The 22500-nt window shown below is 42.9% G+C and overlaps 1 protein-coding gene across 1 annotated transcript in view; it reads left to right on the forward strand.

The window, feature by feature from the left end:
* The first annotated feature begins 12810 nt into the window (after window positions 1-12810).
* Window positions 12811-22500, forward strand: part of LOC124016349 (collagen alpha-1(II) chain-like) — an 84239-nt gene continuing 74549 nt past the window's right edge. Inside the window, exons 1-2 of the mRNA XM_046331906.1 lie at window positions 12811-13127; window positions 20375-20391. Coding sequence (XP_046187862.1) covers window positions 13037-13127; window positions 20375-20391 — 108 coding nt within the window. The 5' untranslated portion in view covers window positions 12811-13036. The remainder of the gene's footprint in view (window positions 13128-20374; window positions 20392-22500) is intronic.

Here is a 22500-nt window from a genome sequence, read left to right on the forward strand (position 1 = left end):
CTGCCTGCACCCGCATGCCCGACTAGCATCACCACCCTGGATGGTTCCGACCTTGAATATGTGGACATCTATAAGTACCTAGGTGTCTGGCTAGACTGCAAACTCTCCTTCCAGACTCATATCAAACATCTCCAATCGAAAATCAAATCAAGAGTCGGCTTTCTATTCCGCAACAAAGCCTCCTTCACTCACGCCGCCAAGCTTACCCTAGTAAAACTGACTATCCTACCGATCCACGACTTTGGCGATGTCATCTACAAAATGGCTTCCAACACTCTACTCAGCAAACTGGATGCAGTCTATCACAGTGCCATCCGTTTTGTCACTAAAGCACCTTATACTACCCACCACTGCGACTTGTATGCTCTAGTCGGCTGGCCCTCGCTACATATTCGTCGCCATACCCACTGGCTCCAGGTCATCTACAAGTCCATGCTAGGTAAAGCTCCGCCTTATCTCAGTTCACTGGTCACTATGGCAACATCAATCCGTAGCACGCGCTCCAGCAGGTGTATCTCACTGATCATCCCTAAAGCCAACACCTCATTTGGCCGCCTTTCGTTCCAGTACTCTGCTGCCTGTGACTGGAACGAACTGCAAAAATCGCTGAAGCTGGAGACTTTTATCTCCCTCACCAACTTCAAACATCAGCTATCGCTGCAGCTGTACATAGTCTATTGGTAAATAGCCCACCCATTTTCACCTACCTCATCCCCATACTGTTTTTATTTATTTACTTTTCTGCTCTTTTGCACACCAATATCTCTACCTGTACATGACCATCTGATCATTTATCACTCCAGTGTTAATCTGCAAAATTGTAATTATTCGCCTACCTCCTCATGCCTTTTGCACACATTGTATATAGACTCCCCTTTTTTTCTACTGTGTTATTGACTTGTTAATTGTTTACTCCATGTGTAACTCTGTGTTGTCTGCTCACACTGCTATGCTTTATCTTGGCCAGGTCGCAGTTGCAAATGAGAACTTGTTCTCAACTAGTCTACCTGGTTAAATAAAGGTGAAATAACAAATTTAAAAATAAAAGTACATGTTTTTCAATTATTTCACCCACACTGCCCGCATGCGCCAACAAGCGTCTGCGTTGCCAAGGGCTAAAATAGAAGTCAGTTCTATTTGTGACGCTGAACATGGTGCAAGTCCTACCTCTCCCATCTCCACGTGCCATCTCCTCATTGGTTATACCCACATGGATGATTGAAAAATTAACTGAGTTCGGTTGGTTGTCGTGGTAACTATTACATTTATATGCCAATCGCCATATAAAGTCCAAAGAAGAAAAAGCCTGGAAGGAGGAGAGACGACCAGAAACGATTCAGGTTGACCATTTTATGTGTGGATTAATTGTTGGAGTAGAGGACCTGCATTTCAGGTAACATATTCCAGGACAAATTAGCTAGCAAATACAAGGTAACTAAAAAGGACAAGTTAACGATCAACTGCAAGCTAGCTAGCTAAATTGCCCAAAAATGTTAATGCTTTTTGACCTGTCCCCAAATTAATATAATTGGTTCAGAGTTTGTTTTGATATTTCAACCTGTGTGTCATGATAGCGTTTGGTGTGGGTGGACAAAATCAATTGGCGCACAGTGGCGCACACGCACGGCCGGTTTGGGTACACTGTTAGTGGGAGACAGCCGTTCAAATAGCCAGTGTTATTGGGAGACAGCCATTAACCAATATAAATATGACACTGGTCTGTTATTGGCTGATGAGCTTAGACAGAGGTGGAAAGAAAGATGCCTTACACACACATGCACGCACAAGCACGCACACGTGCACACACACACACACACACATGCCTATTTCTAAAGGCCTGTCTCCTTATCTCTACAGTCCCTATGTAACACAGTGATGCACTGTATGTATTGTAGTCATTACAGTGGTCAGTTGGATGGCTAGTTTGTTGTTGACAAGTTAGAGCCAAATCCCCTAGACAGTCCCCTGTAACCCCCAATAGGGGAGAAAAAATATATACAAAAATATTTAAAAAATGAATGTAATGTTTTTAAAATTGTATAACTGCCTTCATTTTGCTGGACCCCAGGAAGAGTAGCTGCTGCTTTGGCAGGAACTAATGGGGGTCCATAATAAATACAAATACAGTCCCATAGACAGTTCCCCTAGATGGTCCCCTAAACAGTTCCCCAACACAGCTCCCCTAGACTAGGGTTGGGCAACTCCAGTCCTCGAGGGCCTAATTTGAGTCACACTTTTTCCTCATCACAAGCAAACACAGTTGATTAATCAAATTGCATTCTTAACTGAAGATCATGGTTAGGTGATTACGGAAGTCAGGTGTGTTCGATGGTGCTGGGGCAAAACTGTGACACCAATCAGGGCCTCGGGGACTGGAAGTGCCCACCCCTGCCCTAGACGGTCCCTTAAACAGTTCCCCTAGACAGCTCCCCTACACAGTTCACCTAGACAGTCCCCCTAGACAGTTCCCCTACATAGTTCACCTAGACAGTCCCCCTAGACAGTTCCCCTACATAGTTCACCTAGACAGTCCCCCTAGACAGTCCACTAAACAGTTCCCCTAGACAGTTCCTCTAGACAGTCCCTCTATAAAGTTCCCCTAGACCTAGATATTTCCACTGGAGAGTCCCCCTAAACAGATTCCCTAGACAGTCCCCCTAGACAATTCCTGTAGTCTATACAGTCCCCTTACACAGTTCCCCTAGGCAGTCCCTCTAGACAGTCCCAATAGACAGTCCCCCTAGACAGTTACTATAGTCTAGACAGTTCCTCTAGACCTAGACAGTTCTCCTAGACAGTCCCCATAGACAGTTCATGTAGTCTAGACAGTTCCCCTAGACCTAGACAGTTCTCCTAGACAGTTCTTGTAGTCTAGACAGTTCCCCTAGACAGTCCCCCTAGACAGTTACCCTAGACAGTTCATGTAGTCTAGTCAGTTCCCCTACACAGTTCATGTAGTCTAGACAGTCCCCATAGACATTTCCTGTAGTCAAGACAGTCCCCTACACAGTTCCCCTAGACCTAGAAAGTTATCCTAGACAGTTCTTGTAGTCTAGACAGTTCCCCTAGACAGTCCCCCTAGACAGTCCCTGTAGTCTAGACAGTCCCCCTAGACAGTTCCCCTAGATAGTTCCTGTAGTCTAGACAGTCCCCCTAGACAGTTCCTGTAGTCTAGACAGTTCCCCTAGACCTAGACAGTTCTCATAGACAGTTCCTGTAGTCTAGACGGTTCCCCTAGACGGTCCCCTAGACAGTTATTGTAGTCTAGACAGCACCCCTAGACAGTTCCTGTAGTCTAGACAGTCCCCCTAGACAGTTCCTGCAGTCTAGACAGTCCCTCTACACAGTTCCCCAAGACCTAGACAGTTCTCCTAGACAGATCCTGTAGTCTATACAGTTCCCCTAGATGGTCCCCTAGACAGTTATTGTAGTCTAGACAGTTCCACTGGATTTTTTTGGCTCAAATCCTGTTAACGGGATCGATTTGACAACAGCCAGTGAAACTGCAAGGCACCAAATTCAAACAACAGAAATCTCATAATTAAAATTCCTCAAACATACAAGTATTATACACCATTTTAACGATAAACTTGTTGTTAATCCCACCACAGTGTCCGATTTCAAAAAGGCTGTACGACGAAAGCATACCGTGCGATTATGTTAGGTCAGCGTCTAGTTACAAAAAAAACAGCAATTTTCCAGCCAAAGAGAGAAGTCAAAAAAAGCAGAAATAGAGATAAAATGAATCACTAACCTTTGATGATCTTCATCAGATGGCACTCATAGGACTTCATGTTACAAAATACATGTATGTTTTGTTCGATAAAGTTCTTATTTATATCCAAAAATCGCAGTTTACATTGGCGTGTTATGTTCAGTAATGTTTTGCCTCCAAAACATCCTGTGATTTTGCAGAGAGCCACATCAATTTACAGAAATACTAATCATAAATGTTTGATGAAAATACAAGTGTTATGCATGGAATTAAAGATATACTTCTCCTTAATGCAACCGCTGTGTCAATTTTCAAAAAAGCTTTACAGTGAAAGATCTCCATGGAATAATCTGAGTACAGCGCTCAGGCACCAAAACAAGCCTGTGACAATACAGAGGCGGATGCAAGATGCAAGCAACGATGGTTTAATGAATACAATTTATAGCAGCAACAGGACAGACAGACTGTACTCAGACGGAATCCGACCCAGGGACTAGAGCGCATCTTCCGGTGATAGCGTGCTGAGAAATCCAGGAGAGTGTGTCCGGATGGGAAGGAAGGAGCACAGCAGATAATCCACACAAGGGCGGCGAGAGATGAGCACTGACACACGACACAACCTCAGGGAAGTAACAACACAACCTCAGGGAAGTAACAACGATCTGACAACAAGAAACACTGGTTACAGAACATATAAAGGGAAGATAAGTGGTTCCAGCTGGCGCAGACAATCAGGCCGAGATTGGGAACCACGCCCACACAAACACGGGAGAGAGAGAGAGAGAGAGAGAGAGAGAGAGAGAGAGAGAGAGAGAGAGAGAGAGAGAGAGAGAGAGAGAGAGAGAGAGAGAGAGAGAGAAAGAGAAAGAGAGAGGGAGGCAGTGGATTCATGAACCGTGACAAAGCCATACAGATACCCACCATGTTGTGGAGTCAACAAAAGTCAGAAATAGATTATAAGTATTCACTTACCTTTGATTATCTTCATCGGATTGCACTCCCAGGAATCCCCGTTCCACAATAAATGTTAGTTTTGTTCGATAAAGTCCATTATTTATGTCCAAGTACCTCCTTTTTGTTTGCGTGTTTAGTCCAGTAATCCAAATGCGTAGCCACTAGGTCCAGACAATGTCAAAAAAGTTATATTACAGTTCGTAGAAACATGTCAAACGATGTATAGAATCAATCTTTATGATGTTTTTATCAGAAATCTTCAATAATGTTTCAACCGGACAATTCCTTTGTCTTTAGAAATGAAAAGGAACAGAGCTCGCTCTCACGGCCGCGCACCTGACTTAGCTCATGGCCTTCTGCCAGACCACTGACTCAAACAGCTCTTATTCGCTCCCCCTTCGCAGTAGAAGCCTTAAACAGCGTTCCAAAGACTGTTGACATCTAGTGGAATACTTAGGAAGTGCAATATAACCCCAAAGACACTGTATATTGGATAACCAAGTGTCATGCAGGTGAAAGAGGACCCAAAAGCGACTTGGCGAAAACAGAGTCTTTAATCCAGTAAAGTAAATACAAACAAAAAACACAACTTTCAAACGAGGACAAACTGGAGACTCGATCTTGAACAGCAGGTGAACAGCAGGTTGCCTCGGGAAGGCATTTCCAGACAGACTCAGACACCTGCTCACCACGCAGCATCTGAGGAAAACACGACACGACAGGGCGATACACAAACACAGCACGGTGAATTCTAGACAAGGAACCGACAGGACAGGAACGGAACACAAAGGAAGAAATAGGGACTCTAATCAGGGGAAAGGATCGGGAACAGGTGTGGGAAGACTAAATGATTGATTAGGGGAATAGGAACAGCTGGGAGCAGGAACGGAACGATAGAGAGAAGAGAGAGCGAGAGAGTGAGAGAGGAGGGGAGAGAGGGGATAGAAAGAGGGAAAGAACCTAATAAGACCAGCAGAGGGAAACGAATAGAATGGGAAGCACAGGGACAAGACAAGATAATAAATGACAAAACATGACACCAAGACTTGAAAACCTACAAACCTCATATTTCCCATTTCCTGGTAACATTTTTTTTTCTCAGGTTTTTTCTGTAATACTGCCCCTCAGTCCCAAAGAAGCTAGACAGTTCCTGTAGTCTAGACAGTCCCCCTAGACAGTCCTCCTAGACAGTTCCTGTAGTCTAGACAGTTCCCCTAGACAGTCCCCCTAGACAGTTCCTGTAGTCTAGACATTTCCTCTAGACAGTTCCCCTAGACAGTTCCTGTAGTCTAGACAGTTCCCCTAGACAGTCCCCCTAGGCAGTTCATGTAGTCTAGACATTTCCTCTAGACAGTTCCCCTAGACAGTTCCTGTAGTCTAGACAGTTCTCCTAGACAGTCCTCCTAGACAGTTCCTGTAGTCTAGACAGTTCCTGTAGTCTAGACAGTTCCCCTAGACAGTTCCCCTAGACAGTTCCTGTAGTCTAGACAGTTCTCCTAGACAGTTCCTGTAGTTTAGACAGTTCCTGTAGTCTAGACAGTTCTCCAAGACAGTTCCCCTAGACAGTTCCTGTAGTCTAGACAGTTCTCCTAGACAGTCCACCAAGACAGTTCCCATAGACAGTTCCTGTAGTCTAGACAGTCCCCCTAGACAGTTCCTGTAGTCTAGACAGTTCCCCTAGACAGTTCCTGTAGTCTAGACAGTTCTCCTAGACAGACCCCCAAGATAGTTCTCCTAGACAGTTCATGTAGCCTAGACAGTTCCCCTAGACAGTTCCCCTAGACAGTTCCTGTAGTCTAGACAGTCCCCCTACACACATTTTACTTGTCTCTTGTGCTGACAGACTTTACCATGAAATGCTTAGTTACAAGGCCTTAACCAACAATGCAGTTGAAGAAATAGAGTTATGAAAATTTACTAAATAAACTAAAGTAAAACATAAAATAAAAAGTAACAAAATAAAATAACAATAATGAGGCTATATGCACGGGGTTAACTCATTATTAGGGGTTATTGGAACTGGTCAAATAAGTTTGGTCCTAGTGCTGATCCCAGTAAAAAAAAATAGATCATAATGAATGCAATTATATTCACGGGGGGGGGAGCCTGAACCTAGATCAGCACTCTTTATGAACACTGAGCCAGGCGTATGACTTCATGGTAATATGGAAGGTTTGACAGGGGAGAGTAGTGTTTTTAGGACCAAAGGTAAACCCCACATCTGATTACTGACACACCACCTCGTTCTGCTTCAACCCAACGGGTGATGTCATAGGCTCTTGTTTTTTTCAGTGGCAATTCCATATGGTGAGAGTTCAGGCCTTTCCTAATCTGTGCCTTGTACAGTACATTCTATCTCCTTTTCTCTCTCCCTCATCCTCTCTTTGTCCTCCACTCTCTTTTGGGTTCCCACCCTCTTCCTCACTTTCAATTATCCCTTCCCTCCCTCTCTTCCCTCCCTCTCAACCTTCTCTCTCCTCTCTCTCTCTCTCTCTCTCTCTCTCTCTCTCTCTCTCTCTCTCTCTCTCTCTCTCTCTCTCTCTCTCTCTCTCTCTCTCTCTCTCTCTGTCCAGAACCTCTGATTACCTTTCCAGACAGACTCTATTCCAACTAAAACTAGATTCACCATATATTTCCTTGATCTCTCTCCCTGCTCTCTCGTTCAAACAGAGGTCTAAATTAAGACATGGAAGTATTATATCCATTTTAACTACTAAACGGCCCACATAAATACAATGCATGTCGCGATCGCTGTCGTCGTGGAAATGACTGGACCAAGGTGCAGCATGGTGATTGTACATTTCTTTTATTGATAAATGTCGGCAACAAAACAAAGAACAAGGAAACGACCACGAAGCTTACTTACACTATAATGCCCCTAACAAAGACAACTACCCACAAATACAAAAGGAAAAAAGGCTGCCTAAGTATGATTCCCAATCAGAGACAACGATAGACAGCTGTCCCTGATTGAGAACCATACCCGGCCAAAACATAGAAACAAAGAACATAGGGTTTCCCACCCAAGTCACACCCTGACCAACCAAACATAGAGAATAAAAAGATCTCTACGGTCAGGGCGTGACAATGCAGCTGTATGTTATGGTGAAGGCTTGTAAAGATCAATGACAAATTGCCATCTCAGATGGAGAGACACGTATGGAGAAAATTTTAACAATTACCCCTCTCAGATATAGGGTTCTGATAGAGGTACAATTACCCCTCTCAGATATAGGGTTCTGATAGAGGTACAATTACCCCTCTCAGATATAGGGTTCTGATAGAGGTACAATTACCCCTCTCAGTTATAAGGTTCTTATAGAGGTACAATTACCCCTCTCAGTTATAAGGTTCTGATAGAGGTACAATTACCCCTCTCAGTTATAAGGTTCTTATAGAGGTACAATTACCCCTCTCAGTTATAGGGTTCTGATAGAGGTACATTTACCCCTCTCAGTTATAGGATTCGGATAGAGGTACAATTACCCCTCTCAGTTATAGGGTTCTGATATAGGTACAATTACCCCTCTCAGATATAGGGTTCTGATAAAGGTACAATTACCCCTCACAGTTATAGGGTTCTGATAGAGGTACAATTACCCCTCTCAGATATAGGGTTCTGATAGAGGTACAATTACCCCTCTCAGATATAGGGTTCTGATATAGGTACAGGTACAATCATCAAGACTACAGAAACACATTCTTGCTCTAAAAACGTATTTTCCTTCCTGATGTAAATTACTCTACAAACCGATCCTATGAACCCGCATACTATTCAAACATATATATATATTTTTTTAATGAAGCTATTCTATTTTAGGATCATTAGGAAAATTGTAACAGAACTCGAAGGTCTACTTGACTGACACACTTTTGACTGTTTATTTATTTATTGAGTGTTTATTTTCATGAAGGAATTTTGAAACCATCATGGACCCTCTCACCCCTTACCTCTCACCCTGTTGAAGGGGGACACGTCTGTCTCTCGCACACACACACACACACACACACACACACACACACACACACACACACACACACACACACACACACACACACACACACACACACACACACACACACACACACACACACACACACACACACACACACACACACACACACACACACACACACACACACACACACACACACACACACACACACTCTCTCTCTGATCAAAATCACGTCCAGCTATGAGCCAAGTCTCTCAGGCTCTCAGTAACAAAGAGGTGGCTTGTTTCAGGACGGTTCCCTTGATGGGCTGTACACATATACACACACACACACACTTGAACACACAGAGAAAAAGAAACGGGGACACACATACACTGACACACATATAGACAGAGAAACACACACACATCTTTGTATTTATTGATGTTCAGGAGAGGAGTCAGAAATATGAACACTTTTCAAAGACCTCATAGAAGGAAATGGCCTGGGCTTCAAAAAACTCTTCAAGAGAGGAGACACGCACACACACGGGCTGACTTTTGGCTAGTTTTTGGGACTGTGACAAGTTTGAGTCCATCATAAAATGTATTACTGTCCCTCCCTGTACTGACTGCCAACACTAAATGAGAAACTACCTCAGTTGGGTTTCAAGGCATTCTAGAATGTTGGAACAGACTAAATGATAGGGATCCATTCAGGATGTTTGATTGAAGAACAAGGCCACGATGTCACAACAGAGAAGCAATGTGTATATCCCTGACTGTGCCGTGTGCTATAGATAGGCATGGAGTGTTTCTCTACCTCTGAAAACATGAGTTGGCGAAGAGAACGTCAAATTACAAAGTGGTTCAATTCACAACGCACTGAAACGCTGAAATGAACTTTGAGACAGGAATAGTTATTCCTAGATCTTTTTTATGACACAACGTCAACAAGAATATACAAATTGTTTTGTGAGTCAACTCAGGCAGTTTCTGGGATAAAATCTGGTATAACATTTCTGGTAGTAGTTTGTTGAACAACTCTGACTCAATTACTGTATTGGACATAATACAATGAAATATATAACATAGGCTTACCCCAGCAATTTAGTGTTATATCTCGACTCACTACAAAATAATATATGTAAAACATAGGGATTAGCCTACATTTAAACTACTGCTAAAACATACAGTAGTATTCCCAGCTAGCACATTTGGTTCCTTTGAAGTTGTGGGAACATATATTTTTGGTTTCACATTGGTTGTCGGAACAAAGACATAAGTTCCCTGACCAGTAAAACTGAACGTTTGGTTTTTATACATTCTGAGAAAATAAGTGACGTTTTATTTTATTGAAAGTTGAACACTAAGAACGAAATGGAAAGGTTAGCTGGAGGTTTTTGAATAACTTCCTTAAAACTTTGACTGAATGTTTTCCAATAAGACTTTAAAAAACACTGCTAGTTTATTTGGGGTTAACTTTTTAAAAACGTTTTACTCCAATCACAAATACTGTTAGAACACATAGACATTCATAATCATGCAAACCGTTTTTTTCCCAGCAAAGAATAGTCTCTCCATTCTCATCCAATACAATTGGCTGCAGCTGCTCATGTTGCCAGTAAAGTTGTGAAAGGTTAAGGTCCAGAGGCCAGGGATTAGGGGCCAGCGCCCTGGGCACAGTGGGGTGATGGCCCTGAGGAGTGGATACCACTAAATATACCCCCTCAGTGGCTAGTCAGCAACGTACTGACTAGCCAATGGCCCGTAGGTACCTGATTTACGTCCGCTATAGTCATTTGTTAAATAGACCTGAGCCACATCAGATGGCCAGGGTTATAGGGTTGAAAGCCACGGTAGTTGTAGTGCGACATCTTGGCTCCTTTCTGGGGTCAGTGTGTGGGATTACTGCTGTGAAGTGTTAGTTGCTGGTCCAAGTTGTTCTCTCTCTGTGTGTGTGTGTGTGTGTGTGTGTGTGTGTGTGTGTGTGTGTGTGTGTGTGTGTGTGTGTGTGTGTGTGTGTGTGTGTGTGTGTGTGTGTGTGTGTGTGTGTGTGTGTGTGTGTGTGTGTGTGTGTGTGTGTGTGTGTGTGTGTGTGTGTGTGTGTGTGTGTGTGTGTGTGTGTTTTTTTGAACACCTCTAATAAGGAAATATGGGTTTATTTGATACATTGCTCTCAATTGGGCTCTCAAGTGGCGCAAATGAAGCTTTTCATAAAAAACATCCAACAGTTGATTCTGAGTTACGTAGACAAATGCCATGTTTGAGTAGCCTAAATGCCATGTTTAAGTAGCCTAAATGCCATGAAGCCTAAATGCCATGTTTAAGAAGCCTAAATGCCATGTTTGAGAAGCCTAAATGCCATGATTAAGAAGCCTAAATGCCATGAAGCCTAAATGCCATGTTTGAGAAGCCTAAATGCCATGTTTAAGAAGCCTAAATGCCATGAAGCCTAAATGCCATGTTTGAGAAGCCTAAATGCCATGTTTAAGAAGCCTAAATGTCATGAAGCCTAAATGCCATGTTTGAGAAGCCTAAATGCCATGTTTGAGAAGCCTAAATGTCATGTTTAAGAAGCCTAAATGCCATGGAGCCTAAATGCTATGAAGCCTAAATGCCATTTTTGAGAAGCCGAAATGCCATGAAGCCTAAATGCCATGTTTAAGAAGCCTAAATGCCATTTTTGAGAAGCCGAAATGCCATGAAGCCTAAATGCCATTTTTGAGAAGCCGAAATGCCATTTTTGAGAAGCCGAAATGCCATGAAGCCTAAATGCCATGAAGCCTAAATGCCATGAAGCCTAAATGCCATGAAGCCTAAATGCCATGTTTAAGAAGCCTAAATGCCATGAAGCATAAATGCCATGAAGCCTAAATGCCATGAAGCCTAAATGCCATGTTTAAGAAGCCTAAATGCCATGAAGCCTAAATGCCACGAAGCCTAAATTCCATGAAGCCTAAATGCCGTGAAGCCTAAATGCCATGAAGCCTAAATGCCATGTTTAAGAAGCCTAAATGCCATGAAGCCTAAATGCCATGAAGCCGAAATGCCATGAAGCCTAAATGCCATGAAGCCTAAATGCCATGAAGCCTAAATGCCATGAAGCCTAAATGCCATGTTGATGTCACCAACATCTTCTCTCTCCATCTTGAAGAGCAACACCTTTGTGTCAGATTCCTGGGCCCCCTCAGCCTCCGGTTCCTGTCCCCTTCAGCCTTCACTCGTCCCAGGCCAAGGAGCAGGGGCTCATTCCTTCCGGCCACTCTTTCTCCCCCTTCCATCCCATCATTCCCTCCAAGAACCCAGATCCCAGGTCCCATTCCCAGCCAACGTTCCCTCCCCTCTGGTTTATGCTGTAGAAGACCCTCCCCTCTTGTCCAGGCCCCATTCCCTTCCACTCTGCTAGTCACGGCTTCAGAGGACCCATTCTCCTTCCCTCTGGTCTCCAGACCTGGCTTTATAGAGCCAGCCCAGACCATGCTTATCTCCCTCTGCAGAATGACAGCCCACCAGACAAACCAGGTGAGGTAACCTGGCTCTGCACCCAACTTCCTTGTGCCTTGAGCCAATCAAAAGCTCTGTTTATATCCTGCCCCAAAAACTGATATTGGATAAAATAGTGGAGTGATGGGAATTAAATGTGGAAGAAAATGTTATGGTTAATATCTGAACCACTTTTAATAGTTACACGAAAGGCCTAAATGTCCATTGCCCATGGTGATAATGTGAGAAACATTGCTAACTATACACATAAGTTGCTTAATGAATGCATTATTTTGATGTCATATTTTAACATGTAGTAATGTCAACAGAATCCATGGAGACCAAGCACACATGTCACTGCTCTTAACATCTCACGATCCTAAAATAATTATGTGAACTACACCCTCACTAGGACACACTGTTGTTATTATCGGCAAAATCTATGCATTTATGTGTAGTCGTACCACGCTCACACTGAACAGCAAGCACCTTTCAGCGAAGGCATATAGTGAGGGGGAGGGGAGTCAAACAAGTTGGGATAGATTTTTTTCCTCACTTTTTGGGTACCCCTTTTCAGTAGCACATGGAAGAAGGAGGGGTCTGAGCCGGGTGGAATAATAGTACTTCAGGACAGACAGAATGGGAGGGAAGGGGGCTCGGATTTCAGCTTGACTGGGGGTAAGGGGCTGGACTGATATTTGGGAATATACAAAGATTCATTGAAGGCAACGGACACATAAAACTGCAGTGCCTGATCTGACGCGTGCCGGTACTACGTTTCTGCAGGGGTCTGGGTCTGGCTTCCCCATCGTTTTTTGGAAGGTGGTTGAATGTATGGTTCGGCTCTGTAACTTGAAACACAAAAAAGAGAGAGAAGTCTCCGTCCACCAACTTCGTCCGTTCTTCTGCTTCTCCCCCAAAGGCACTGCATGTCTAATATTTAGACATGTTCAGCTTTGTGGATTCGAGGACTGTACTGCTACTTGTAGCAACCCAAGTCGTTCTATTAGCTGTTGTCAAATGTCAGGAAGAAGACCGTAAGTGGCAGTTTTTTTTCTCTAAAACATTTCTTTGAAAGAAAGCGAGTGGAATTTATTGAAATGCTAAATTAAAACAGAAACAGAATGTCAAATGCAACGTTTGAGGACGTTTATAACTTTACTTGTGGGGAAAGTTTCGTAAATCCCTGGCAACAAGTCGCATATATTTGGGATACTTGTCCATTGTGGATATGATATTTATTTATTTATTTATTATATTTATTTCTGATTTGTAATTGTTGTTCATTGTTTTTCTGCTTGAGGCGATGTAGTTGTAGGATCTGTATATTCACGGTTAAGCGTGGGGTATGCGCAATTTTTCCCATTCCACCGCGGCACGAAAAGGTGGATGGATAAAGGAAAGGTGTTTGGGGAGCATAATTACTGTTTTAACCAATTTTCAATATCAAAGATCAATAGGATTTCAATGATTTGCGTAAAATTGATGGACTCAATCTTGAGTTGCTGACAGTTTTCATTTTGTTGGTCCAAGTGCAATAAGGTAATATGATTGAATAATATGCTGTCTAAAACTCTGGGTTATTGGACATTCTAAAACGATTGTACGATTGTCACTGATTGTACGTTCAGTACGAGAGTGATTGCAAAAACAGATCAATTGTACGGAAATTCCACTATATGCCACATATATCGAGCCGTGAACTCTGACGAGTTGCGCTACTGCTGGACCGGACACCTGCGGGTACTTTGGAGACATTCCAAAAGCGCTTTGACAGAGATTATCTTTTAAATGTGACACCAACCTCATTCATTTTGAAACGAAGCAAAAGTGCTCCGGCTTAAAGGCCTTTGGGTGAAAACGCGTTAACATTCCTTTGCTCTCAGAGAGCACCAAGGCGAATCCAGGCGTGTTGAAGCGGATTGCTGCACTATATCGAATATCTTTCTATGCCAAAACCTGCTAATTATTATATGAATATCCCAACCAGCCTCGTCATAAAATGCCCATACTCGTACACAAGGCCCTGGTATTCTGAAACCCTGATTCTATGCCACTTGAAACCCCGCTTGAATCCATCCCTATAACATTGGCCACATTGACGAAGCGTTATTGAGATGTGTCTGGTTTTGCAATAAATTCAATCGATTAAATGTAACAATTTGAAATTATGATTTAATCCCTAAAAACTGTATCGGCTATTTATGGGGGCAGTTGAGAGAGTATGATGGTGGACGGAGGCCAGGAATAATGGTCCATCCATATGATTTTAGTGTTTCCATCTGGTTCCTAGATTAACGCGTCGATCAGACCGACTGGGTTGGCATAAATACTCTGTAAAACGTTCTGATGTAAAAAAAAAAATTAAAATAACCAAAAAGTATGATCCAATACAACATTTTTTACTAGATATGTCTGCAACAAAAGTTCGATATTCACATTTTACTACTATTTCTGTCAAATCTACGGATACAATTTGATGCATACATTTGAAAATCCCAAAACTCTATCGGTGTGATCGAGCAGGCCAAACTCACATTCAATTCGCGCATATATGTACAAAATGTATTTCAGCAGATTTTGATCGAGGAATACCCCAGCCAACGGCAGTGACAGTAAGAGGGAGAACGAACGATAGTCTGGTACGAGAACTACTGGAAAACAATATAATTAAATAGAGAGAAGGTTTGTACGTATTTTTTCAACTGAGGCATATTGTTTCATGGTAAGAGCTCAGACGAAATAAGGCAACACAATGACAATAGTAGAGTAGCAGAGAGGAGAGGAGGAAAGGGAAAGGAAAGGGTAAGAGGGATGCCTAGTCAGTTATACAACTGAATGCATTCAACTGAAATGTGTCTTCTGCATTTAACCCAATCCCTCTGAATCAAAGAAGATATGATAGTGGTTTGAAAAATATAGAAGAGAAAAGAAAATGTGTTGGCCCCAAAAAAACATGAGACAGTCAATTTAACAAGTTAACTCTCAGAGAAGACTGAGACCCCTGGAATATAATGCAAGTTGTTGTTCTGCTGAGAGAGGGAGAGAGAGAGGGAGAGAGAGGGAGAGAGCTACTGGAGGAAAAGCAGCCTGACTTGGACATGCTAGGAAGTCCTAAAGAGTTTGGATCGGCTAGACTCCACAAGACTAACAGGCTCAAATGGGAGCAGTAGCTCCAAGTACCTGGTTGGCATGAAGTCACTGCAAGGTGGAGGAGGTCAAACCTCTACCTTCACCTCTCAGTCCCTGGCCGTGCCATGGAATGATAGGCCTATGTGGAGAGAGCTGAGCGGAGTGAGGAGGTAAATCAATGGTGGGCTTCGATTGCACACTGTTCCCTATTTAGTGGACAAACGTAGTGCAGGAAATAGTCAATAGGGTGTTGGGCCCTGGTCAAAAGTAGTACCCTAAATAAGGACTAGAGTGCCATTTCAGATGCAGGCCTACCTATATCCCCATGCCATGAAGGAGAGGCATATGGAGGGTTGGATGGCTGTGGAGGTATCCTATAGTCCACCAGCACGTTTCAAAGAAATCATTCAGCTGGGAAGCACAGTTTAAACATAAACTCCACCCCAAAAACTATCTTTTGATATTTGATTCATTAGTCCATTGTTGATACAGTCCCAAACTGATGCAAAACATTTTGGGACTGTATCAACAATGGACTAATGAAACAAATACCAAAATATATATTTTGTTAGTGTGGAATTCCTTTAAGACCAATATGCTCCTCTGCCACACACCCGTCTTCACTTTAACATGGTCCATCCTCCATTTTTCTCTTCCTAGAGGAAACAGTTGGCTGTAGCCAACACATGAAGAGTGCAGCACAGATTAGGCCATATGTTTTCAATAAAGAACCGTAGTTTATGATTACCACTTGTCCCATGCATTCATTAAGGCCAAATATAATAAATTAGAACAGAATAGAACAGACTAGAATAGAAACTTTATTGAAATGTTTTTCTACAGATATTGAACATTCTGATTAATCAGAGCTTCAACAGGCCTTACATTTGAGCCTGTGATGCACAGTTGACCTCTTAGATATTAATGACCCTCTTAGAAACCAATATCAAGTAGGCCAACAGGTATGTGAATGAAAGGTGTCCTTTCTCCATTCCTTGACGTGTTTGAGCTGGCATCTGACGAGGCAGTTATGGCTTCCAGATGGGTGTTTTGTTTTGTTTGTACAAGGCAGTAGCTTGTGAATTGCCCTCTCTGTCCCTTTAAGAAATAGCCTCATTCATGGCCTACTCAGGTCCATTGGGTTACCAAGAGCTGACCAGGCCCCACGCCTTTAAAGGTAAAAAAAAATATCTACTGTACATACAGTACATTCCATGTCTAATGGAAGGGCCTGATTGGCCTACAAGAGGGTTTTACATGGAACCCAAAAGGGTTCTACTGTACCTGTAACCATAAAGGGTTCTCCTGTGGAGGCAGGCAGAGAACACTTTTGGAACCCTTTTTAGGGTGTAGGTGAGAACGTTGTCAATCGTCACTTCGGGTGAGAACATAATTTCCGCCTATAACTTTTACATAAGGGAACAAAATTGTGTGTTTCATGTGCAGTAGCCTAGGCCTCTGTTTTCAATGTCTTAGTCTCTGTAGGATATTACCAGTTATATTTACCTTAAATAGTCAATTAGAGGGGAGAGGTTCAGGCACGAGACATGGTCCACTGATCCAAAATGATTGAAACACTTCCCAGGACGTTCTTGAAGACAGATGTCACAGCAGGGGAGTGGAGAACTCCAGCTGTTTTGTGAGTTGGTGCTGCCCCCTAGTGGTTCATTATGGACCTATAGGTGAATGTGTTTGTGTGCCTTTGAATCAACTGATGTTTTTAAAAGTGATGACGTTGACCTGGAACATGGTGGTTCTATGAACAAGTAAAGGTGCAAATAGTTTTAAATAATGGATTTTCTTTGTTTTTGGTCTTGCTTAGTCTGTTGTCTGTTATACATGCTGTTGTGTAATGTAAAACCACTAACTCTATTTCTTGAACTGCATTGTTGGTTAAGAGCTTGTAAGTAAGCATTTCACGGTAAGGTGACAAATACATTTTGATTAACTCACATTTTATCCCTAGGTGCTTGGGTGATTGATGAGTGATGCATTACTGTCTCTCTTCCTACCACACACACACACACACACACACACACACACACACACACACACACACACACACACACACACACACACACACACACACACACACACACACACACACACACACACACACACACACACACACACACACACACACACACACACACACACACACACACACACTCACACTCATAGAGGACCCAGGCAGCTGTATGCAGGACGGACAGCGCTATAGTGACAAGGACGTATGGAAACCAGAGCCGTGTCGTATTTGTGTGTGCGACACGGGAACTGTCCTGTGTGATGAAATAATCTGCGAGGAGATTAAAGACTGCCCCAAACCTGAGATCCCATTCGGAGAGTGTTGCCCCATCTGCGTGCGGGACGGGGAAGCACCCCCAAGTGGTCGTAATTTATTTATTTACTTATCACACATAAATAAATTACTGTCTGTCTGTGGAATTCATATTGTTACTTTTGGGAGAGAAACAGCATAAGGACTAAGGGTGGCTAATACTGTAGACCTGTACCTCGACCTGTTGCTATGACATAGAATGTCATCATTTGGCCCTATATAATGTCATCATTTGGCCCTATATAATGTCATCATTTGGCCCTATATAATGTCATCATTTGGCCCTATATAATGTCATCATTTGGCCCTATATAATGTCATCATTTGGCCCTATATAATGTCATCATTTGGCCCTATATAATGTCATTGATGTTGTCCCTATATAATGTCATCATTTGGCCCTATATAATGTCATCATTTGGCCCTATATAATGTCATCATTTGGCCCTATATAATGTCATCATTTGGCCCTATATAATGTCATCATTTGGCCCTATATAATGTCATCATTTGGCCCTATATAATGTCATCATTTGGCCCTATATAATGTCATTGATGTTGTCCCTATATAATGTCATCATTTGGCCCTATATAATGTCACCATTTGGCCCTATATAATGTCATCATTTGGCCCTATATGCTGTTCTTGTCCTAAAAACAAATGAAGGAAAAAAAACTATAATAACAAAATCAGAATGACACTTCTGTATGATTTATTTCAAAGATTCAATGTTATTTTTCCACAGTTGGTTCAACTCACCTTAGGCTTCCTCTTGTTTGGATATTACTTCAGCCAGTCTACCATCCCCAGTATCACAAAGACATGTGGGAGTCATTACAGAAATACCTCACTTTAACAGACATGGCCTAGCATACGGACTACTGCTGCAGACTCTCTCTCCACGCATAATCCAGCTAATATTATTTGACAGAGAGAGGAGGAGTGAGAAAGAGAGAGAGGGAGTGAGAGGGCGATATGGTCTATGAAAGGTGGTTAGAGGGAGAGAAAGAGAGAGGAGGGGAGAGAGAGGGGAGGGGGGAGAGAGGAGAGAGAGAAAGGAGAGAGAGGTGAGAGAGAGAGAGAGAGAGAGAGAGAGAGAGAGAGAGAGAGAGAGAGAGAGAGAGAAAGGAGAGAAGAGAGAGAGGAGAGAGAGAGAGAGAGAGAGAGAGAGAGAGAGAGAGAGAGAGAGAGAGAGAGAGAGAGAGAGAGAGAGAGAGAGAGAGAGAGAGAGAGAGTGAGAGAAAGGAGAGAGGATAGAGAGAGAGAGAGAGAGAGAGAGAGAGAGAGAGAGAGAGAGAGAGAGAGAGAGAGAGAGAGAGAGAGAGAGAGAGAGAGAGAGAGAGAGAGAGAGAGAGAGAGAGAGAGTGAGAGAAAGGAGAGGAGAGAGAGAGAGAGAGAGAGAGAGAGAGAGAGAGAGAGAGAGAGAGAGAGAGAGAGAAGTGAGAGAAAGGAGAGAGGATAGAGAGAGAGAGAGAGAGAGAGAGAGAGAGAGAGAGAGAGAGAGAGAGAGAGAGAGAGAGAGAGAGAGAGAGAGAGAGAGAGAGAGAGAGAGAGAGAGAGAAGTGACAGGGTCGTGGAGCAGGGCTATAACCCTCTGGGACAACAATAGCATTAACTCTGCTGCGTCTATAGCCTGGAAGGGTTTACATCCTGGGTTAATATCCTAACAATAAGGGGCCTGTTTTGAGATGGAATTGAAAAAAGATGTGGCCATAATTTGCATTCGTCTCAGCTCTTTTGATCTGAACTGAGCATTCAAAGTTTTGTCATCAAATGCATTTGAAGAGCATCTTTGAAATCAGAAGTGTCGTCTGAAGAAAAATGCTATTTTATACATGCTTTATCATGCTTTAAACATGATACATAATGATTGATGCTTTATTTTACTTGATTCGATATGATATTAACTAAGGGCTTTCTGTCATTCATTTTAATATCAACAGACTAAAAGGCAAGTTAACTTCTGCTATTGCCTTTTCAACTGTACTGTATTTAAGTACTGTATTTTTGACATACTGTAAGCAATTACTGCAAGATGCTAACACTAGCCATGCAACTTATGGCTAGGTCACTTATGTCAAGGTAACTTATGGCTAAGTCACTTATGTCAAGGTAACTTATTGCTAAGTAACTTATGGCTAAGTAACTTATGGCAAGGAAACTACACTTTATTTTTATCTTGCTCTATATTATTCCTTCCTTCCTTCCCTTTTTCCTTCCTTCCCTTTTTCCTTCCTTCCTTCCTTCCTTCCTTCCTTCCTTCCTTCCTTCCTTCCTTCCTTCCTTCCTTCCTTCCTTCCTTCCTTCCTTCCTCCCTCCCTCCCACCCTCCTCCCTCCCACCCTCCCTCCCTCCCTCCCTCCCTCCCTCCCTCCCTCCCTCCCTCCCTTCCTTCCTCCCTCCCTCCCTGGCCCTCCCCCTGCTTTGCTTCAGTCCCCTGCTTTTACCTCCTGAGATGGTGCTTCAACCAACACGTTGCCTGAATCCTCATGGGTTCTTTGGTTCTATGGGTATCTCCACTGTTATTTGGTGGTGGTCTGCCAACGCTATTCCATTACCCTGCGACCCAAATGGCACCCCGATCCCTATATAGTTCACTACTTTTGATCGCCCTATGAGAATAGGGTACCATTTGGGATGCAGACTTAGAATTCAGTAGTTGAGGTTATGAAACAATACTGGTTCCCTGTAGTCTGTGTCTGACTGGCAGTGAGGGAGGACAGACCTAGTGGGTTTTGTCTCCAGCGTTATTTTAACATCCATCTCTTTCTCTCCATCTCCTTTCATCCCTCTCTTCCTTCGTAACAACAGGGGCCCCGGGAGCTAAGGTGAGACAATGTTGGGCTTTGTGCGTGTGTGTGTGTGTGTGTGTGTGTGTGTGTGTGTGTGTGTGTGTGTGTGTGTGTGTGTGTGTGTGTGTGTGTGTGTGTGTGTGTGTGTGTGTGTGTGTGTGTGTGTGTGTGTGTGTGTGTGTGTGTGTGTGTGTGTGTGTGTGTGTGTGTGTGTGTGTGTGTGAAGGTGATGAGGGCGACTAATACCAAAGCTGGACTCACCTCTGTGTTTTGATAGATGATGGTGATACTTGATGTGAGCAGAAGACAGACAGTTAATGACATTGTCTTCTCCAGCCTCATACACAGAAGCAGTAGTGGTGGGAAAAATAGTCACTTGTCGTACTTGAGTAAAAGTAAAAATACCTTAACATAAAATGACTCAAGTAAACGTGAGTCATTGGGTATAATACTACCTGAGTAAAAGTCTTAAAGTATTTGGTTTTAAATATACTTAAATATCAAAAGCAAATGTAATTGCTAAAATATACTTAAGTGTCAAAAGTAAAAGTATATATCATGTCAAATTCCTTATATTAGGCAAACCAGAAGGTAGAATTTTCTTGTTTTTATTTTATTTACGGATAGCCAGGAGCACATTCCAACACTCAGACATCATTTACAAATGAAGCATTTGTGTTTAGTGAGTCTGTCAGATCAGAGGCAGTAGGGATGACCACGGATGTTCTCTTGATAAGTGTGTGAATTGGACCATTTTCCTGTCTTAATTACTTTACACCACTGAGAAGCACATGCATGTCTATTTTGAGTAGGCCTGGCATCCACACTTAATATCACGGAATATCTGTTTTGCTATGTTTCAGTTAGTGAAGAAACAGAGCATTATTCAGTTTAGATTCCAGTTTGGATTCCAACTCTTTTGTTGACTAAAGCTTTGTGTTGTCATCCATAAGAATGACTTGCTTATCGCTCGTACCAGTGCTCCATAGGAATGACTTGCTTGTAGCTTGTACCAGTGCTCCATAAGAATGACTTGCTTGTAGCTCATACCAGTGCTCCATAGGAATGACTTGCTTGTAGCTCGTACCAGTGCTCCATAAGAATGACTTGCTTGTAGCTCGTACCAGTGCTCCATAGGAATGACTTGTTTGTAGCTCGTACCAGTGCTCCATTAGAATGACTTGCTTGTAGCTCGTACCAGTGCTCCATAGGAATGACTTGCTTGTAGCTCATACCAGTGCTCCATTAGAATGACTTGCTTATAGCTCGTACCAGTGCTCCATTAGAATGACTTGCTTGTAGCTCATACCAGTGCTCCATTAGAATGACTTGCTTATAGCTCGTACCAGTGCTCCATAGGAATGACTTGCTTGTAGCTCGTACCAGTGCTCCATAGGAATGACTTGCTTGTAGCTCGTACCAGTGCTCCATTAGAATGACTTGCTTGTAGCTCGTACCAGTGCTCCATAGGAATGACTTGCTTGTAGCTCGTACCAGTGCTCCATTAGAATGACTTGCTTGTAGCTCATACCAGTGCTCCATAAGAATGACTTGCTTGTAGCTCGTACCAGTGCTCCATTAGAATGACTTGCTTGTAGCTCGTACCAGTGCTCCATTAGAATGACTTGCTTATCGCTCGTACCAGTGCTCCATAAGAATGACTTGCTTGTAGCTCGTACCAGTGCTCCATAAGAATGACTTGCTTGTAGCTTGTACCAGTGCTCCATTAGAATGACTTGCTTGTAGCTCGTACCAGTGCTCCATTAGAATGACCTGCTTGTAACTCGTACCAGTGCTCCATAGGAATGTCTTGCTTATCGCTCGTACCAGTGCTCCATAGGAATGACTTGCTTATAGCTCGTACCAGTGCTCCATAGGAATGACTTGCTTGTAGCTCGTACCAGTGCTCCATTAGAATGACTTGCTTATAGCTCGTACCAGTGCTCCATTAGAATGACTTGCTTGTAGCTCATACCAGTGCTCCATAAGAATGACTTGCTTGTAGCTCGTACCAGTGCTCAATTAGAATGACTTGCTTGTAGCTCGTACCAGTGCTCCATAGGAATGACTTGCTTGTAGCTCGTACCAGTGCTCCATAGGAATGACTTGCTTGTAGCTTGTACCAGTGCTCCATTAGAATGACTT

Source organism: Oncorhynchus gorbuscha, linkage group LG03 (assembly GCF_021184085.1).
Source record: "Oncorhynchus gorbuscha isolate QuinsamMale2020 ecotype Even-year linkage group LG03, OgorEven_v1.0, whole genome shotgun sequence".
Lineage (NCBI taxonomy): Eukaryota > Metazoa > Chordata > Actinopteri > Salmoniformes > Salmonidae > Oncorhynchus > Oncorhynchus gorbuscha.